Source organism: Meleagris gallopavo, chromosome 10 (genome assembly GCF_000146605.3).
Source record: "Meleagris gallopavo isolate NT-WF06-2002-E0010 breed Aviagen turkey brand Nicholas breeding stock chromosome 10, Turkey_5.1, whole genome shotgun sequence".
NCBI lineage: Eukaryota > Metazoa > Chordata > Aves > Galliformes > Phasianidae > Meleagris > Meleagris gallopavo.
Genome location: NC_015020.2, coordinates 19,119,124 through 19,137,329, shown reverse-complemented (window position 1 = coordinate 19,137,329; position 18,206 = coordinate 19,119,124). Strand labels below are relative to the sequence as shown.

At 42.7% G+C, this 18,206-nt stretch overlaps 1 protein-coding gene across 1 annotated transcript in view; it reads right to left on the bottom strand.

Annotated features, from left to right (window-relative positions):
- Positions 1 to 14,055, bottom strand: part of CACHD1 (cache domain containing 1) — a 48,850-nt gene extending 34,795 nt beyond the window's left edge. Inside the window, exons 1-2 of the mRNA XM_010716040.2 lie at positions 13,910 to 14,055; positions 3,030 to 3,136 (exon numbers count right to left, since the gene is read on the bottom strand). Of these exons, the coding sequence (XP_010714342.1) occupies positions 3,030 to 3,136; positions 13,910 to 13,917 (115 nt within the window). The 5' untranslated portion in view covers positions 13,918 to 14,055. The remainder of the gene's footprint in view (positions 1 to 3,029; positions 3,137 to 13,909) is intronic.
- Positions 14,056 to 18,206: the final 4,151 nt, after the last annotated feature.

Below are 18,206 nucleotides of genomic sequence, written 5' to 3'. Positions count from 1 at the left end.
CTAACTGTACTCTGGCTCATGTGCTCTCACCAGAAACAAAAGATCCAATTAAAATTCTGCTGATGGCATGAGCCCAGCCTGAAGCTCACTCTTGGGGAGCTGTTTTGGCTCTGAAGGGCAAAGAGGTAACAAACCCTTCATTTAGAGGCTTTCTAGCTTAAAAGGACTTGAGCAGATGGGAAGTATTTGGAGGTGGTGCTAGCTCAACTACTTCCACCCACCCTACCTATCATTTCCAAGCATAACAACATATGGAGCACGACCACAGCACTCCATATTTCGACTGACCAAGTGTCACAGGTGGGATGTGACAACAAGGCCTTGAACAGAGACCTGGTCCCATCCCCTCATCTTCCTGGGCAAGAGCATTCTGCTAACGCTGCCTGATTTGAAACAGACGTTTGGGTCTGTTTCATGAAAGATTTACTGGTTCTCTGTTTATCCAAAAAGATAAAAAACGAGAAATCTGATAACATAAAGCACTGGTGCTGGGCACAATTTTGTCATTTAATAAGTAAAGGACTATTCATATGGTGAGGACAGATATCTTAATCTAACTGACTGAAGCCTGAGATTCCATCTGAAGAATAAAAACTCTTTCCTTATCTGTCTTGTAGTAATGGCTAAGAAGTAATCCAAATGGAAAACTCAAGCCAACATAAAACAAACCGTTTCCAAGACTAACAAGACCAAACAAAAAACAAAAACAAAACCTCCACCTTACCTCAAGAAAAAAAGTGGCAAAAGCAGGATTTCTTAAGGGCTGCAAGAAATGCATCTATTTTTTTCTTCCTCCTCCCTTCCCCTACGGTTATATTTCCTATGGTATAAAATTCCAAAAGAGAAAAATTGCACACAAAAAAATTCTTCATTGTTGAAAGTTTCCTGAGCTACACTTACCCTTTTTAACAAATGGTTCTGCCTAGAAACCAAGCCTGCTGTCTGCACCAGGGGCTCTCCAAAGCTTGGGTCTTGTGGCTTGCCTGGAGCCTGTGGTGCAGATTCCATTTCCTTCCAACATCTACAAGTTCCCCACTCCAACCCCACTTTCTTACATTGTGCACGGAGCCAGCCAAGATTAACATTTAAAGAACTGAGATTGAGGCCAAGCACAGCTGAGTTTAAATTTATGTTTGACCGAGAGCTTTTTATAGGACAGCTTATTTCGTAGGCAAAACTTAGGCAGGGAAAGAGAGATACCCATGGGAATTGTTTTATATTGAGAATGAAATGATCAGCCCATTCAGGAAGACAAGCCGGAAGATGGACTGGCCAGCCTGGTTATGGAAACCGTGGGCAAAGGAGAGCGCAGGAGATCCTGCTTTTGGAGCAGAGGGGAACACAGGGCTTTCAAACCTTTTCTCTAGATGGCTGACCAGTGCAGGGTCCCAGTGGAAGAGCCAGCATGGCACAGTCTGGGGGAAGCTGTGGCTGCCCAGCCTGCCTAAAGTCTGAATGAGCAAAGTGAAACAACCTGAAGCACCAGCAGCTCTTAGGAGGCTTCTCAGTGCAGGAAAATACTTCAGCTAGAGTCCGGATTCAAAGTGCAGCAGATATTCTCACTTGCACTGCATGGGGACACTGAAGAGAGGAACAGGAAAAATCATGGAAACCTTTTGTTGCTTGTTCTTCACCCTCTTTCAAAGTGAGTTTTAGTTTAGAACTAAACTAAACCAGAATTAGTTTAGATTAGACAAATACATTTACATAGGTTCATTCAGAAACAGCTCCTGCACAAAATGCTCTCTACTATGTGCATCCTCTGAGATAAATGGTACTACAGAACTGCACCACAAGCCAGGAAAAAAAAGTTTCAAGAGAGAGAGGTGACAAAAGTTTGGAACTTCTAAAAAACATTAGAGGAGAGGACTGAGGACTCACTGCTTGCAGCTCACCTACAGCAAACCTCGGTTTCACTACGTGTGTACCATCAGCTGCCAGTTCTCAAAGAAACCTCTTGCTACTCCATTTAAGTCGTTCCATTCCATTTTTCTCTCAAGGGCATCTTCTGACAGTAGAAAAGATCCCACCAGAGGCTGAGTTTGAGAGCTGCTAACAGGAAAGCAGCTAGTGTGTGTAACTTCAGGATAGAAAGCAGCACAGAAATGATGGTGATGAAACATATACCAGGAAATCAGCTTGTTTGCTCAGCAGAGATGTGCTGTACAGTGCACCAGATAAAAAGGAACCTGAGGGGGCTGTTTTGGTTTGGATTTTTTTTTTTTTGAAAATAAAAACAACCAAACCCAACAACACAACCAAATGACATCTACAACCCAAATCTATAGTGTTCTCTAATTTACAGCACTACCATCATAAAAAGTTGAGAAGCAAGATACAGCAGCTAGACAAAAGCACTACTAAGGAACCTGAAAGCCATGTATTAATGCAAGTTGATTATGTAAAAAAATAAAGAAAAATAAAGAAATCTGTGACATACTGGAGAAACAAAAGTTTAATTGCTCAGGGATAAATCACATGCATTTGGTTCTAAAGCACACTCCTAGCTCTTGAAGTGTGTCAACGCAATGAATGAGTTGACAATGAAGGCAGAAATGCTCTGAGAAGACAAAGAAAAAGGGAATATTTCAGAATGTTCCTATATGCTGCAGTTTTTGCAAACACAGCCTCACATTAGCTGAACTGGGCTAAGAAGATCAGAGAAACTTCTGTGTTTGGCCTCATCAAGAGCTGACGCTATTGATGCCAAAGCAGACATGCCTAGGAAGGAAAGTACCTTGGAAGGAAAAAAAGAAGAAAAAAGTGCATAAACCACAACAAAATTATCCACGGTAGGCTGAAATCAAATCTTCATGACGTTTTTATAAAGTACTTAAGGCTAAGGGCATTACTTTAAGTATCATCTTTCAATCATGAAATCTCAAATTAAGAGCACTGTGACAGTTTCAAGGAGAAATAAAAGCTCGTTGCTATGGCAATCAGTGCTAATTCCCTGTGCCAAGGGAATGTTACAGTCCAGTGGAAAAAATCTATAACAGAAGGAAAATAACCCAAACTCTACTACTTACCAGAATTTAAATCACGTCCAGGATTGAAGGCTCTGCTGTTGACAGTGGTGGACAGTCTATCACAACTAATTGTCCTAGAAACGTTGGTGTTAAAATTGCCATCGAATCTGAAACGACAACAGGCGACATTAGAAGAGCAATCTGACATTACCTACTAAACATACACAGCATTTGCAATGGACATAAATATTTTCGAAGGTCCAATGAGAAATAATTATTTGTTTGGAAACTCCAACACTGCACATATTTTAAGGGCCCATGAAAACCTGTGAAACCCAAAACCAGGGGACTGAAAACTCATCACAATTGGACTGCATCTGCTCTCTATCACAGGAGGTTGCATTTTTTCCTTGCTGCAGTGTTACTTGGAAGCAATGATCATGAAAGTCTGAGCTCTTCCATCTAGATTAGTAGAGGTTCCAGCTTGGGATACATGCACAGCATCTAGGCATGCCATCAGCACCTGTCTCTTCCTGTAGCTGAACCTTCACCAGTATGAATATTTCCTCATTCACCTTTTAAAAAAGTATATCAAGTATCTTGAAAAAAAGGATTTCTTCTTTGAGCCCTTAGGAAAAAAATCTAGGAGTCAGAGCAACACTAACTGCACTTTTTGTGTACTAATACTGAAGGCTTCTAAGTAACTATAAACATTTCTGAAGCTCTCAAAGACTTAAAAGTAGTTTTGTACCACTTACACAGGCCGATTTTACTCGTGAGTATCTTTGTGATCTTGAGCACTTGAAGCCATTTGACTTACAGCGATTAGTCTGGGGCTTCAGAAACTATCTGCCTCCTCTGAGAGATTCTTCTACCATCAATCTATTTCTGAGCAACGACAAGAAACTGCAGGCGAGGCCTGCAGAAGATCACATTCTGGGTGAGGAGCCTTGCTGCAATTGCTGCAATGCTGGCTGTCACGAAGCAAGTCATGGGGAGAAAAGGGGCAGAGCCAGAGTTTGTTCAATGCTGTCAAGACTACAATAGCAAATGATAAAATATATGTACATCAAAAGATCTTGAACGACTTGATTCATACCAATGGCACCTCAATAACTTACATATGTGCACACAGCCCTCACCCAGCACCATCCCAATGCTTTCACTTTAACTCCAAGCAATACACACTGAAGACACACTAAACGTTCTTAATTTAGTTGCTGATTGCCAACTGCACATAGATGTTTAACCAGTTATATTTCTTCATACACATGTACACATGCATATAGAAGCATGTCTACAAATACACACATCCATGTGCTGTAACATAATGGAAGCCCAAAATATTGGGAGAAAAGCTAATAAAGAAAACAAACACCATTCTTATGGCTGAAAATTGTAATTGAGAAATTGAAATTCAAAAAGCTGCACCAAGTGTGGAGTAAAAACAGAGTGAGATGGATTGCCTCATTCTGTCCTTGTAGGGCACTTGGTGGGCTTCCTAGACACAAACAGATAATAAAACAACGTGCTTCTAAATCATCCCATTAAAACAACACTTAACAGAAACAAAAACTGAGGCCACAGACAGATGGAACTGTTTACTGCAAGGAAATGTCATGTTCTGACTGCAGGAAGCAAGTCTTTTAAAGCAAACTAAATCCCTCCTACTCCAGTATCTTTTCTTTCAGTCCTGTTGTTCAAAGCCCTTTCCTCCTAAAGGAATGAAGCAGCTGCCCCAGGACGGCCAGACAGAGGACCTGCTGTGAGCCCATCTCTTGGTTATGGGATACTCAGACGTGGGACACAGAAGTACCTTAGAGGAGATCTGTGAAGGCTGAGGAAAAGTGTTTGTTAGTAGGTTTAAGATCATCATTTCCATATGTAAGTGGATCCACTTGCAGAAATGCTGGTGTCACAAAGCCAAACAAGCACTACTGAAGCAGGCACAGGAGCTTGCAGAGATTGCAGCTTGGCATCCTGCACACCTCTCATGCCAGCACAGCCACACTGAAGGCTGGGCTGCATTTTTCGCTTAAAGCAGAGGCTTAGCTTCCAAGCAAACAGTGCAACACAGCCTTCCTCATGTTCAGAAGTGTGCTCTTCAAGTGGAAGAGTCATTTCCTGAGAGCTTAGGAGTGCACTCCTGAATGATTTCCTGATTCACAAATAACCAGTCCTTTATGCAAACACACAACAAAACCACAGACACTTCTCTGGCCTTTGCATCAGGTTAAATGCCATGCTGCAGAGTCACAAGAAGCCCAGTTTTATTGCACGGTCCAAGCTCACGAGAGTAGAGGCTCTTTTCAAAGAAAACCTAATCAAATTTAATTTTTGAATTTGCAGGAAGAAAAAATCATTATTGATTACTATTTGTTACCTTTTTAGTGTCTTCATGGTAGCATAGAAGCATCAATGAAAACAGTGTCTCCTTAAGCATGCTGCTAAGTCATTTCATCAATATTCATAAACACAGTACACATTTTAATGTAATTATGTTAGTGATGAATGTGTCAGTGCACAACTGAGGCACCAATGCTCCATGACCCCCTCTCAAACTTAAAAGACTTAAAAGAAAGGGAAAGTGAGATGGATGTAATTAAGTGCCCTCCATACAGGCAATCCTTTAAGAATTATTTAGAATAGTGACAGTTTAAACATAGCTCTGATATATAACATAGTGAAAAGATGCATTTTTTGACACTGAAAATCACCACATAGATACAGATATGCAGAGAGTGAACATTTTTGCTTTTTTCTTCTCTGTACTTCAGTATAGAAAGCACAGAGGGAATCCCAGGGCAGTGGGACACACGTGGGTTCTCTCTCCTCTCTCTGCATTATTTCCCACACCTCAGTCCTTCAACAGCAACATCAGTGCACACAAACTGCTCCTACCCAGTGAGCAGAAATGGTGCTCATTCTTTTGTTGGATAACGAATCTTAAGGCTCAGATTAATTAGCAAAGGATGGGCCTCACATAGTACACGTTTATCTTTGAGCAAAACGAGCTCGGGAAGAGCTAGAGACTGCAAATTACACATCTCAGTGCTGGAGAAATATTTCCAAGGGATACCCTTAGACAAACTCTTAGGGAAGGATAATGACTTTTCAGGATGTTAGCTAATTGCCCCAGTGCTCCCATCAAAACCTATTAGCGATAGCAACAGGATACCTCATTAGCAACTAACATTATCCACGTCTCAATAAATGCTGAGTTTTAATTCAAAATCACCTGGAATTTTCCTCTGTCCTTGCATTACATTTTGCCCAAATCACCTCTCACACTCGCTCAGAATGGCACTTGCCTCGTGCCGTGCAACTCTCACACCACTGGCTGCCAGCTACCCATGGGGAGGTTGCATCTCCCTGGGTTTAAAATGTTGACTGTTTTGCTCCATCGCTTCCTCACGCACTGGAAGCTGCTGAGCTGCATTTCACATCACTCCCTCACAGCAGATCTTAGCACAGGGTTTCGAGCAGATGACCATTAGGTCCATTTCTGGCCCACTTCTGGGAAGGCAAAAACAGAAGAACTGAGCCCAGCCGTGCCCTCAAGCCATGGCCACCTCATGGCCACCGCTACCTCTTGCTCCCCTGCCTCAGCCTTTTTGCATTGCTCCTCTTACTCGAGCATGCCAAAGCACTTCAATGCAAGAATTGACACAGGCAAGTCCCTTCGCTTTTGTTGGTGACAATCCTGTTGCCCATCAGGACAAAGAAGGGACAGATGCCTAAATGATCAACAACAGAGCTGGCAAAAGAAGTCCTGCAGCCTAGATCAGCCCTCCTTTCTCCTACTACAGCACACACGTAGCAAAAGGAGAATAAAGTTAAGGGGAAAGCGGTATAAATAAAACAGGCAGAAGAGGAATTTTTTATAAGGCCATGAATTAAACAGCAGCCCTCAGACAGAGCTGTCATCCCCCGCTCTGAGCTGAGCAGGTATCAGCTTGCCAGCTGCAGTTGAGCACTGCTCACCTTGGAATGCCTTGTTTTGCATCGTGTTGGACACAGCCAGCTGTGTGACACACGGACCCAGAGGAAAGAGAGCAGCTCCTGGCACAGGTGTGGGTGCTCAGGAAGCCCAGAACAGAACCTGGAGAGGCAGCACCGAGGCAAGCTGACACATCAACATTCACACTCATCTTAATCGCAGCGGCGAATTTCCTGCATGCTTCTTACGGCTGCTCTCAGCTGTTTCAGTTATGCGCTGTCAAATACTTTGGTGATCATCAACATTAAAGCAGCAAATAAACCCAAAGCCTCAGCACTGCAATGGGTGTTTGCAGCAACCACTGCTTTCCTTGGCTGTACCTTCCCTACTGTTTGTATACAAGTTCCATACAGCGTATGTACACGGGGCACATTTTCCAGAGTTGTGCACACCTTCATGTCATTTATTCTGGAAGAAGTTATTTCAGATTTGCATTTCAGGATTTACAGGCAAGCACTGATCCCCGTATGAGGAAGGCTGAGTTTTTAACAGCATTTCCCACTTCTGCCAGCAGAAAAGACAACAGATTGGGCAAAGTGAACAACTGAGCTGTCTGACCGAGTCTGCTTTTGGAATCTGGCTCCAAAGCTTGATGGCACAGCCAACCCTTATGGACATCCTCCAAAATCCTTACCAGGAAAAAAGAAAACCCACAACGCTATGTTTAGAAGCAATTAGTTTTTGTACTTACTCAAACAAGAGGAAAAAAACCCCAAAACATTGGCTGAAATTCAGTTTCAAGACCAGCCCTGCTCCCCCACCCCCCTCTCCCTAAAAATCCCTTCCTTCTGGATTCACTTTAATGAACAACCGATCGAAACTGCATCCCGAGGGAGCAAACAGAGCAGCGACTCCCACTTTGATCTCTTCCCCATGGAGAAATGCACTCCCTGCCTGGCTTGCAAGATGTTCATTTGATTGACGTTTGCTCTGATGTGCAAACTGCTTTGAACTTCAGACATTTAATTCCCATCAGGCTGCACTCATTTTTATTCTCCTTCAACAGGATTTACAAGCAGGAGATCAGCAAATGCAGAAGATAAAATAAATTTGCAGGAGCTTTGAATCTTACATCAAAACAGCGTTCAAGTGAGCTCCAATTGGATTTTGTTTGGCCTGAATTTGCAGTGTAAATCAGCCTCTTTTGCACAGTTTCAGTTTGGGGACAAATGAGGGAGCAGTGCACAGAAACGACATTTGAGAGTGACTGAGGGGCTCTCATTGTTCTGAAACTCATTTTGTTCTGTCCTGTTCCACCCACACCAATTTCAGGACAATTTCAGGATGCAAATGGAATGATGGAAGTTCAATGAAAATTTGGCATTTCGTTTTAGATTCTCAGCTAAGCACATCTTCCTAGTAGTAGGAAAAGGTCTTCACTCATATTCTGTGTGCTTAAATCCTTAGGTACAGTAGGAGCCACATAAACAGAATCTTGGAAAAACAGTTTTTGTATGATCAGTCTCATTAACAAGCTGCTGATGACTCCGTTCACCAGTTTCTTAGGGCAAGGCACAGAAGTTGCTCTGATTACTTCATGTCCTGCTTGGAAAAGTCCAAGTATATTTGTATGTAAAGCGTATTTAGCCATTTAGCCATTTCCTAAACAATTTCCTGCTGTGGTTCCAGAACAAAACAAGGTGCCACAACTGGCTCTGTGCATGCTGCTTACATCTTCTAGAAACCCACACTCATTACTGCAGATACTCCATAAGAAGAGGAAATGCATCTTAAATTCCCCTTAGTGTGGCCCACCCACTTCTGCTTTGGAAGTGCAGCTCTTAAGATATTGCAGCAACAGAATGGATCCCCGTTATCTCCCACTTGACTGCTCAGAGAGGAAAGATAAACACTGAAGGAGCTGCGATAAAACTGAACTGCATTAGCAAATATTTAACCATCTGTTTAAAGAGGAAAATCCAGACCACTTCTGAAGGCGGCACCATAGTCTGGGAGTAAATGATTTTCAAACACAGGTTTGTAAGTTCCCTTACTCAAACAGCTCTGCTATGGGTGCGTAACACAGCGCTGCCAACAAATATTTCTCCATTCCATCTCCTTTCATAAATTTAGATAAAATGCATTCCTTGGGCACTTATCAGCATTGTTAAGTGAGGAACAAAACCAGATTTCCAGCTGCCTTGAAACACAAACGTTAGCAGGAAAGCATTAACTGCATAGCAACATGCATCTCCAGGGGACCTGCGACCATCTTCCATAGACTCCAGCAGTGGAACCCACCTCTGTTCTCAGGGGGCAAGGAGATGGGGGGACATTCCCAGCACGTACCAGGACAGCACTGAGAGCCAGAGTGGGGCAGGGAGGAGAGGAGGAGGCCTGCTTTAGGAATACTTTGTCTCCCTTCAAAAACGTCCTCTCTGCTTTTGTGGTGGAAAAGCTGCAGAGGCAGCTGCACATTCCCTAACAAATGCAAGTGAATGAGAAGCTATAGCCTCCTTTTTTGTTTTTTTTGCAGCCATCTCACTGCAGTTACACAGGGCTTTGACATGCTGAGAATGCCAATTCCATAAAACTTGTACTCACAAACGGTGCCTGCAAGCAGCCAGTTGTGTGACAGTGCCTTTACCCCACCTGGTGAAGCTGGCCTTGCACAACCCCTCCTCCCAAAGCTCTCCGTATGAGACAGCCAGCAGTCAATTCCTCCCAAAAAGGCTGTTCTGCACACCTCGCAGGTGATGACCACTCCACAATGACACACCACCAAATTAAGTCTTTTTTTTTTTCTTTCCATGTGGAAAGCATTTGATTTTCCTTCAGCTGCAAAAATTCAGTATAACTCACCTACTTGATCTACTCACTACTATCCAATCCAACACAGTTTTTACTTGCTCTGGGCACAGCCTGCCCAGAGCTGTGGTTGCCCCATCCTTGGAGGTGCCTGAGGCCATGGATGGGCCCTGGGCAGCCTGAGCTGGTGGGGATGGAGGGGCTTTAAGTTCCCTTCCAACACAAGCTATCCTAGGATTCTGTGAACCCAGTGAAGGCCTTCACGGGACAGAAGCGTCTGGTGACAAACAGGAGATACCCTCTTGCACACAAAGGCGTTATCCCCTTCAGCAGAAAGATACTTTAATTAAAACATCGTCTTGACCACCCTAATAGAATGTCTGGAGACTGTCTGAGATCTGTTTTCATAGCCTCTCTTCAGCAGCCGTTATTAGTGAGGAAACACAAAGCCTTACTTTCCAGAAGGAGTTTTTTCAAGGATTAGTAGATTCACGTCACTTGACTTCCATTCTCCTTATCTCCCATCAGTTTACCAATCTGCCTTGCTAGGAGCCCAGAGCACTTTACCCGTGTTAACCCAGCCTGGCTGGAGCAATGCCACAGGCTGTACTCATCTCAGTGGCATCAGGATCCTCCTGCACATGGCCACAGCCACGGAAAGAGGCATAAGGTGCCACGCTCTGACCTCATGGGCACTAATATGGCCCATATGTGAGAGTGGGTGTGGAATATTAGTGCCATCTGCTTCTGTGCTTGTTGAAGCCATGTTGTCTGGTTGCTCTTCTCACCTATTCTCTCCCCTTCCATTGCCACTATGTTTTTTTCATTTCCAAATCTTAGGTAGAATAGAAAATGCACACAGTAGTACCTGAAGGAAGGAACAGCAAAAGCTAAAGATCCACCTCTGCTTCGCAATACTTGCATATATACTTAACTGTATGATTCATTTCCATTTATGTGAGCACAAACCAAAATGCTTTGGTAAACCAGATGAGCATAAGCATATGATTAAATGTTTGCTGAATTAAGACTTATGGAAGCATCACTTACAGAATTGCTCAACAGCCACCAGCTGCACTGCCTCATCAAGTAGATCTGCCATATTTAGTTTATTAATTTTCACTATTTTCCAAAGCAAGACAGTGCCACTGCACAAGCCCATCTCGGTGGAGAGGACAAGTACACGACTGATGGTAGATACACCAGTTTGGTTGCTGTATGCTGGGTACAGTACTGCAACCAAAAGCAGCACAGTCAGCCTGCTCACTCTGATTCAGAGCAGCATGCATCTCACCACAGGCTGCAATCATAGCTGCATGGAAACTTACCCACTGGGGCTCTTCAGTGCAGAAGCCAACATCACATAATGGCAATAAAATAAATGTTTTCCTTATCATATCTCACCGCTCCACTGAACAAGCACTTTAAGCACCAAGTTCATTTTATGTTCCAGCTTGTGCTTTGTTGGTTCTGTTTCATATCATTTATTTACAGTCACAGAGTGTGGTATCCTCTGTCCTCACAGTTTATCTCAAGCAACACAGCAAGCCGTCTTGTAAGCCAGTGCTCAGATTTTCAAGATGAATACAAGCATACACAAAGCCACACGTGGATAATTTCGTTAATGCTAACAACAAATAAGATTATTTTGAAGTTTTTTTCTAGTGGCCTGGTATCTTCGTTTACTTCAGTTCTCTAGGGAGTATTTCATTATCTCCATTTCATACGAACTAACAAGGTTGCATAGCAATAGAACTTTCAAACAAACAAAGATATTTGGAGAAGAAAAATGTAGAGAAAACCACTTTAAATTATAACGCTCTAATAATCTTTGGTACAGCTTTCCAGCAGAACAATTAACAGATATGCCTTATTTTAATGGGTAGTAACATGCAATCAAATAACATGAAGGACATCTCAGGGGTTTTTCCACTCCTGTCGAAGCGTTCAGGTTATTCCAGATGGACAGAAACAAAGTACAATTGCTTTTAGTGAGGATCACATCCTTTTACAGAACAGCATCTTTTGCATTTTGGTGTCTCGATGACTTAATTGGAAGGGGAGCCTTTCAACCACTTGCACAGCCATACCACACAGTGAGAAAATCAAACTGACAGATGAACAAACATCTCCTTCCACATAAACAATTTCACCTTCCTCTTGGCATCCCTGTGTTAGATACCAGTTCTAGTAATGCTACCTTGAATACCACCATTACCTTTTGTTCCAGACAATTTAACCAAAAAGTGGAAAATCTCCCTGAGGGAGATGGAAAGTGGAAGGAGGACCAACAGGGAGGAGAGGCAGGAAGGAGAGAAATGACAAAGGAAAATATGGCAACCAGCACAATCCTAACAACTTGGAAGTTCCGTTTCACAGGAAAAACAAGATTTTACATTCTTTCTCAGTATGACTTGCAGACAGCTTCCTAAAGATGGCAGTGGCTATATTCCCAATACTTCCATACTGCAGCTCTTCAGTAATAAACACTCGACAGGCTGTTGCTGAAGCAAAGTCTGTAAGATGCTGCAGAGTGACAGACCAATCTGGTAACCACTTCAGAGGGTTTGTTATTATGAAGCCAAATAACTAAATAATGAAAATAGTGTTACAGAGCCCAGATGAGGAGCCCTGCAAATAGAAAATCCATGCCTATACTTTGCCAGCTGTGGCCTCCTGTTTGTTTTTTAAATTGCTTTTGTTGATGGATTCTCATGTGAGTCCACCACAGGAAAAGAAACTTCTGAAGGACTTCCAAGGTAAGCTGTTTTGAAGGACGATATGAAAAGAAATTCATGAGTTTCCAGGCTAAGAGCAGCTCATTTTTTATTAAAAATTATGCAACCCAGACGAGGGGGTTATAAATTTTCTCATTCTTCCTTTTCTTCACCCCTTGCTTTCAAGTTTGCTGGTGGTCAGCCCCTGCACAGAGACACCAGGCAGCTGAAAGGTGTTCATCCTCAATTCATCCCTGACCCTTCTGCTAATGCTGCCGGGAGCCTGCCCATTTAGCATCAGAGGCACTAGCATATTACAAGGCCACTCTGTCCAGTAGGAGCTGCATCGAGGCCACCAGACCTATCCCATTGCCTCAACCAAACAGAGAGGTACTCTGGAACCACCTGATGCTTAGCTCTATCCAGATTTCTTCCTTTTAAGCCAATCAAAATAAACATAAGCTGAGGAAACCTTTCTCTTCAGGCACAGATTCATAGCACATATTTGAATGCAGTGAGCATTCTAAAACCGTGCACAAACAAAGGTTAGTGCCATACCTCAAAAAAGATGAAAGAACGCTGACATTAAGAGTCAAGCTGTCTTATAAAGCTAAATTACAGATGTTTTTAATATTTATTACCCAAATTACCTTCCTCTCTAAAATGTTTTCAAATCAGATGAGAATAAATAATGAAAATTTACTCTGTAATCAAAGTTTGCTGTGTATAACAAATGACAAGAATGTTACTTTTGTTCCTTTCAAGCACATATGGAAGTGAAGCATTTAAAATGATGATTGTTTAAAAGAAATAATTGCACTATTACTGGAAAAAATCAGACCTTCCATCACACCTTCCTACAATTAGGAAATGTAAACAAGTTCCTGTAAATATGGAACATAATATAAGATGATTAAAGACAACCAACTGCCTGCATTTTCAAAACTCTTGCATTTATAACCAAAACAAACTGAACAGACTTGGTTTCCAAGCAATGTACTCAGTTTCTGTACATCTCTGTGTATCAAACAGCAGCAAATCATCTTGACTAAGCTGTAATGCAATACTTCTAGCATGTGATGGACAGACCAACTCGTGATCTTGGTTTCTGAACTTCAAAGGAAAGGTCCCATGACCAGCTTCAGAAGAGTTATCCAGGCTAAGCAGTGCCTCACTGCAAAGCAGGTACCCTGCACACAGACTCACTCTGTATAAAAGCCTATTTCATTCAATTAAAATTTAAACAAGCCTTTATTTTTCTGTTTGAGCCAAGTCCCAGACCTTGTTTACAGCTCCTCACTGAAACGTACACATAGGGGACAGGTTAAAGAGCGTGTCTGGAGTACTGCCTTCCCATTTTCCTCAGTTATCGAAGTGGAAGAAAAATACACGCCATTTTTGTAAAATAAATACCTTCCTCTTTTTTCTTCACATATTAAATGACAACACCAGTAACTTCAGAATGCAATGCTTACTCCATCATAGACGGTGGAATAGTGCAGCAGTCCTGGATTGCAGTCAGTGGCGATGTGAGGTGAGCAGTGTACGATGCTTCCACCACTTGCTTGTTACGATTCACAACGTCCAAGTAACGGTTAAACTTCTCACGAATTTTTTTTGCCAACTGAAAAAAATAATAAAAGAAAAGAAGTAAAATGAAAATTCACTCTGTTTCTTTGTAATACTGTGTTCCTTAATAACAAACTTGAATGGAAAGTAAGGAATGGAAACCATATATGCTAAAAGCTAATAGTTGTCTGCCTTGTCACTGTACTCCCTGTTTTGTCGGCTCAAGGCACTGCCAAGTCATGTAATTCATAGTATTGGCCACAGAAAACAGTACACACAACAAAATACTTTCACCATCTAGCAATGGGTACTTGAACACTGTGTTCTGCATGCATGAAGAGTGAAGCTTCCTTCTCTTCTTTAAGGAGTAGCACCTTGATCTGGCTCTACCCATCCTACCGTGCTCACTGCTTCCAGCATGAAGCTCTTTTGAGGCCTGACAAAGGTGAGATGGAGACTAAGAGAGGCTCAAAGACCACCTAAAGACCACAAATTGGCTCCTAAGAAAAGCCCCAGTAATAGTCTTACAGAAGACTTCACTCCGAATGTTATCCTTCTACAAAAATGGAGCTAAATATTGCACTGCTTCAGGAGCAAACAGATAATGGCACTGTCAGCGCACCAAATGTATTTAGGAGAACAAGCTCAGGATCCAGGCATCCCCAAATAAAGCCATGAACATTTTTCTCTTGACCAACAGCCTCCTCGAGCAGGAGGATCTGTGCAGATGTATTTCACATCTTTTCTTTTCACGTAGTTCTCTTCATTGCAGTTTGGGCAAACAAACCCTCCCAGTTCTCATATCTGTCCTTGCAGCTCCTGCTGTTTTCCATGGCCTCCAAGGTGATCTTCTATACTGACCTAGCAGCTCACCACGGCACACCATAAGCTACAGCTCTTTAACTTCAAACAACAAAATGAAAAATCTGTAATTGATATTATTTAATTAAAATATATTGTAAGAGAATAGGGAAAAAAGCCAACTTCTCACGCAGGGTCTTTCTGGCTGTCACAGTCCCCTTTGATGGAGGTAACCACATGCAAACCAGGACAAGGTTTAGAAGTTGCTCTCTTACTTGTAGCAGCATATGACTGTATTTTTCTCCTTTCAGAAAGCAAAACCAATCAACCCGACACCGCACCTCAACAGTTCTCAGATCTTCAAAAATTAGCCACGACAACAAAGTAATTTGCAATAAATAAAAAGGAATGACTAAAAACAAATTTTAACTTTATTACAGAATCATAGAATGGCTTGGATTGGAAGGGACCTCATGGATCATGAAGCTCCTGCTGCAGGCAGGGCCACCAACCCCCACATTTAATACCAGAACCAGGCTGCCCTGGGCCCCATCCAACCTGGTCTTGAACACCTACAGGGATGGAGCATCCCATCTGTAGAAATAACTAATCCCTAACTTTAGAAATAACTAATTCGAGTACTTCTCTTTAATAGCAGGGCTGGGGAAGATGCTCTGTTGTCGGGTAAGGGCTTGTTGGTCTTCACAGCACACTTACCTAATGACTTTGCAGGGGGAAATTGGAAGGGAAATTGGAAGGGAAATATCTGTGGCTGCTATTTGAGCAGTTGTGAGAGTAAACACAGTCACTAGGGAGCACTGGGTTTTGCAAGGAATGTTTACTAGGGCTATTGCTCCTTGTCTTTCATTCAAAAGTGAGGGGTAAGTGAACTACATCAGACGTACACACAGCTCGCTTGGGTGCGCCCACTGCACTTCTCATACCAACATCTCTCTTGTGCAGTCACCAGCCATAGCCCACTGCAATGCTGAATACTTAGAAATATTTTGTTTTTTCCTATTTTTTTTTTTAAACACTTTATTGGTTTCTCCATTTGTAATCACAAAATGAGGAGGAGTTTGCTGAAAAAGCGACCACAAGAATTTCATCAGCAGAACAAAACCACCATGGAGCATCAGAACACAAGGAATTGCTGCTTTTCCCTGATAAGTAAATGCTGCACAAAGTGAGACTCAGGTACAGATGAGTTTTCACCTTCAGGTGGAACAAAGAGAGCACCCACACCCTGAGTTCAGCCTGCAGATAGGAGCAATCTGTTGGCAGAGGAGCCGATAAAGAGCTTAGTGCCTGAACTGCACATCCCAGCTAAAACCTTTCAAATGTTCTAAATGGCCCCCAGCACTTCAGCCACACACATTTCACCAGCAAGGAAACCCAGCCTGCCCAAACCACACACAGGCGTGGATGGCAGGATGGAAATGGCCTCATCTGAGCACCCTGAAAAATGCCATACTCCCAACAGTGAGAAATAGCCTCCCAGCAACCAGAGCACGTTAAGAACAGCTGATTCGAAACCAGCCAACAACAGCAATGTGATCCAAAAGGAATTCTTTCATTGAGGACTGATCACAAAGCATGAACTGCATTAAGACTCAAAGGACAACATGTCAGCCAGCTGAAAAGTTAGTTAAAAAAGAACCCAAAATCTGGTTTTAATTCATCAAATTGAGATGTATGATGTGGGTGAAGACGAACAAAACTAACTTAATTTTTCTTCTGTGGTTGAGCTCCACTGGAGCGCATGATGTCCTAAAGGCAGGACAGGGAGCAGTCGTTCCAGATCTTGGTGATTAAAATGGCAGCAAAAAACACATGCTTCCCAGCTTCTCATCTCTGTCTCGTGTGCTCCCACATCAGCAGCTCGGGAGCACACGAGCAAAGGATGCACTGCACTGCTAGAGCCTGTCAGAATAAAAGCTACAGCCTTCAATCACCTTCTTTTTTATTATTATTATCATTATTTAGAAATCTTCTATCTGAAAATCACTCACTGTTTTTTTCCAGCACACATTCTGCCTCTTCTAAGCTACCCAGAGCTGAACTGCATACTGATGGATGTACGACCCATGCCACATTTATGGCAAAAAATCAAAGATACAGAAACAAGACACAGAACAAATTACAAAACAACAGAACATATAAACACAACATCATCCCAACAGAGGTATGTACAGTATTTTAGAAAATAAAATGGAAATCAAGCACATAGAAGGTGATAGAGGCTCACATCCCAGAGGTATCTATGGGTGGGTATCTCTTCCTCCCACAGAAATGCTCCAGTTCACTCTTTTTAATGCAGACTAAAATAAATTTGGATATCTTGAGACTGACATCAAACGCTATTATCATCATTTCAAAGTGCTCTTCGCTTCAGTTTAGAAAAAAAGGGGAAAAATCCAGGTTGCTCAGCACTCATTATCTGTTTCTTTTTTAAGGCACCAAATAACAGGAACCCAGGGCTCCCCCCAAACAATGCAGCCATTAGCTCTGCTTTCCCCTCTTTTCGGCAGCTGGCGGGCAGCCAGCACATTTCAGTTTGCAGACAGGTTGGATGGTAACACCTGTTCCTATTACAGCAGCACCCATGGGTAATGCACTTCAGTTGTCACCACCTCCACTGACAACCTTTCATCACAACATCAGTGAGTTTCCCTAATTTTCCCAGAGATGTTTTGCTCATTTGCATCGCTCCCTCGAGCTTTGTTAGAGCTCTGCTCCCCTCAAAGCTCTGCTGCTGTGAAGTGTCCCTTTTTCAGAGAGCACCGAGGAAAGCAGAGCTCCAAGGTTAGGTTTTATTTCTGGCTGCAGCTTAAAAGCAGAGATACTTTTTATGTTACCAGGACTGTATATAAAATATGTATCAATGATGCTGGCAGGCAGGGATGTCGGAGCGGACCTGCAGCTCTTCGGGAAGCACTGCTTACATGCTGAACAATTCAGTTGGTATTTTTATTTTAAGCTCCTTTTGTGAACCAGCAGAATGTGGGACAAAATGCAGCCGCCATGCCCTCCCCTGCTGTATCACAGCCTCACGGTGCTGCAGATCCACAGACCTTGATTCTGGCAGGTTTTTAACACAAGTATACCCAGCCTGCTTGGAGCTCAGAGAAGCCACGGCTTCTGCACAATCTCAGAGCAGGGTCTTGTTATCTTCAGAAGGGGCCTTAGAGTCACATACCTTTGTATCAATAGATTCAAACCATTCCTCCTGCTCTCGATGATGACGGAAAAATGGCCTTGACCATTCCAGGGGGATGCAGAACTGCTTTCCCACATGTTTCTTCAAGGGGTGTAGCACTCATCTGAAGCGAGGGCCACTCAGATGATCAGAGGGCTCGAGCACCTCTCCTATGAGGAAAGGTTGAGGGAACTGGGCTTGTT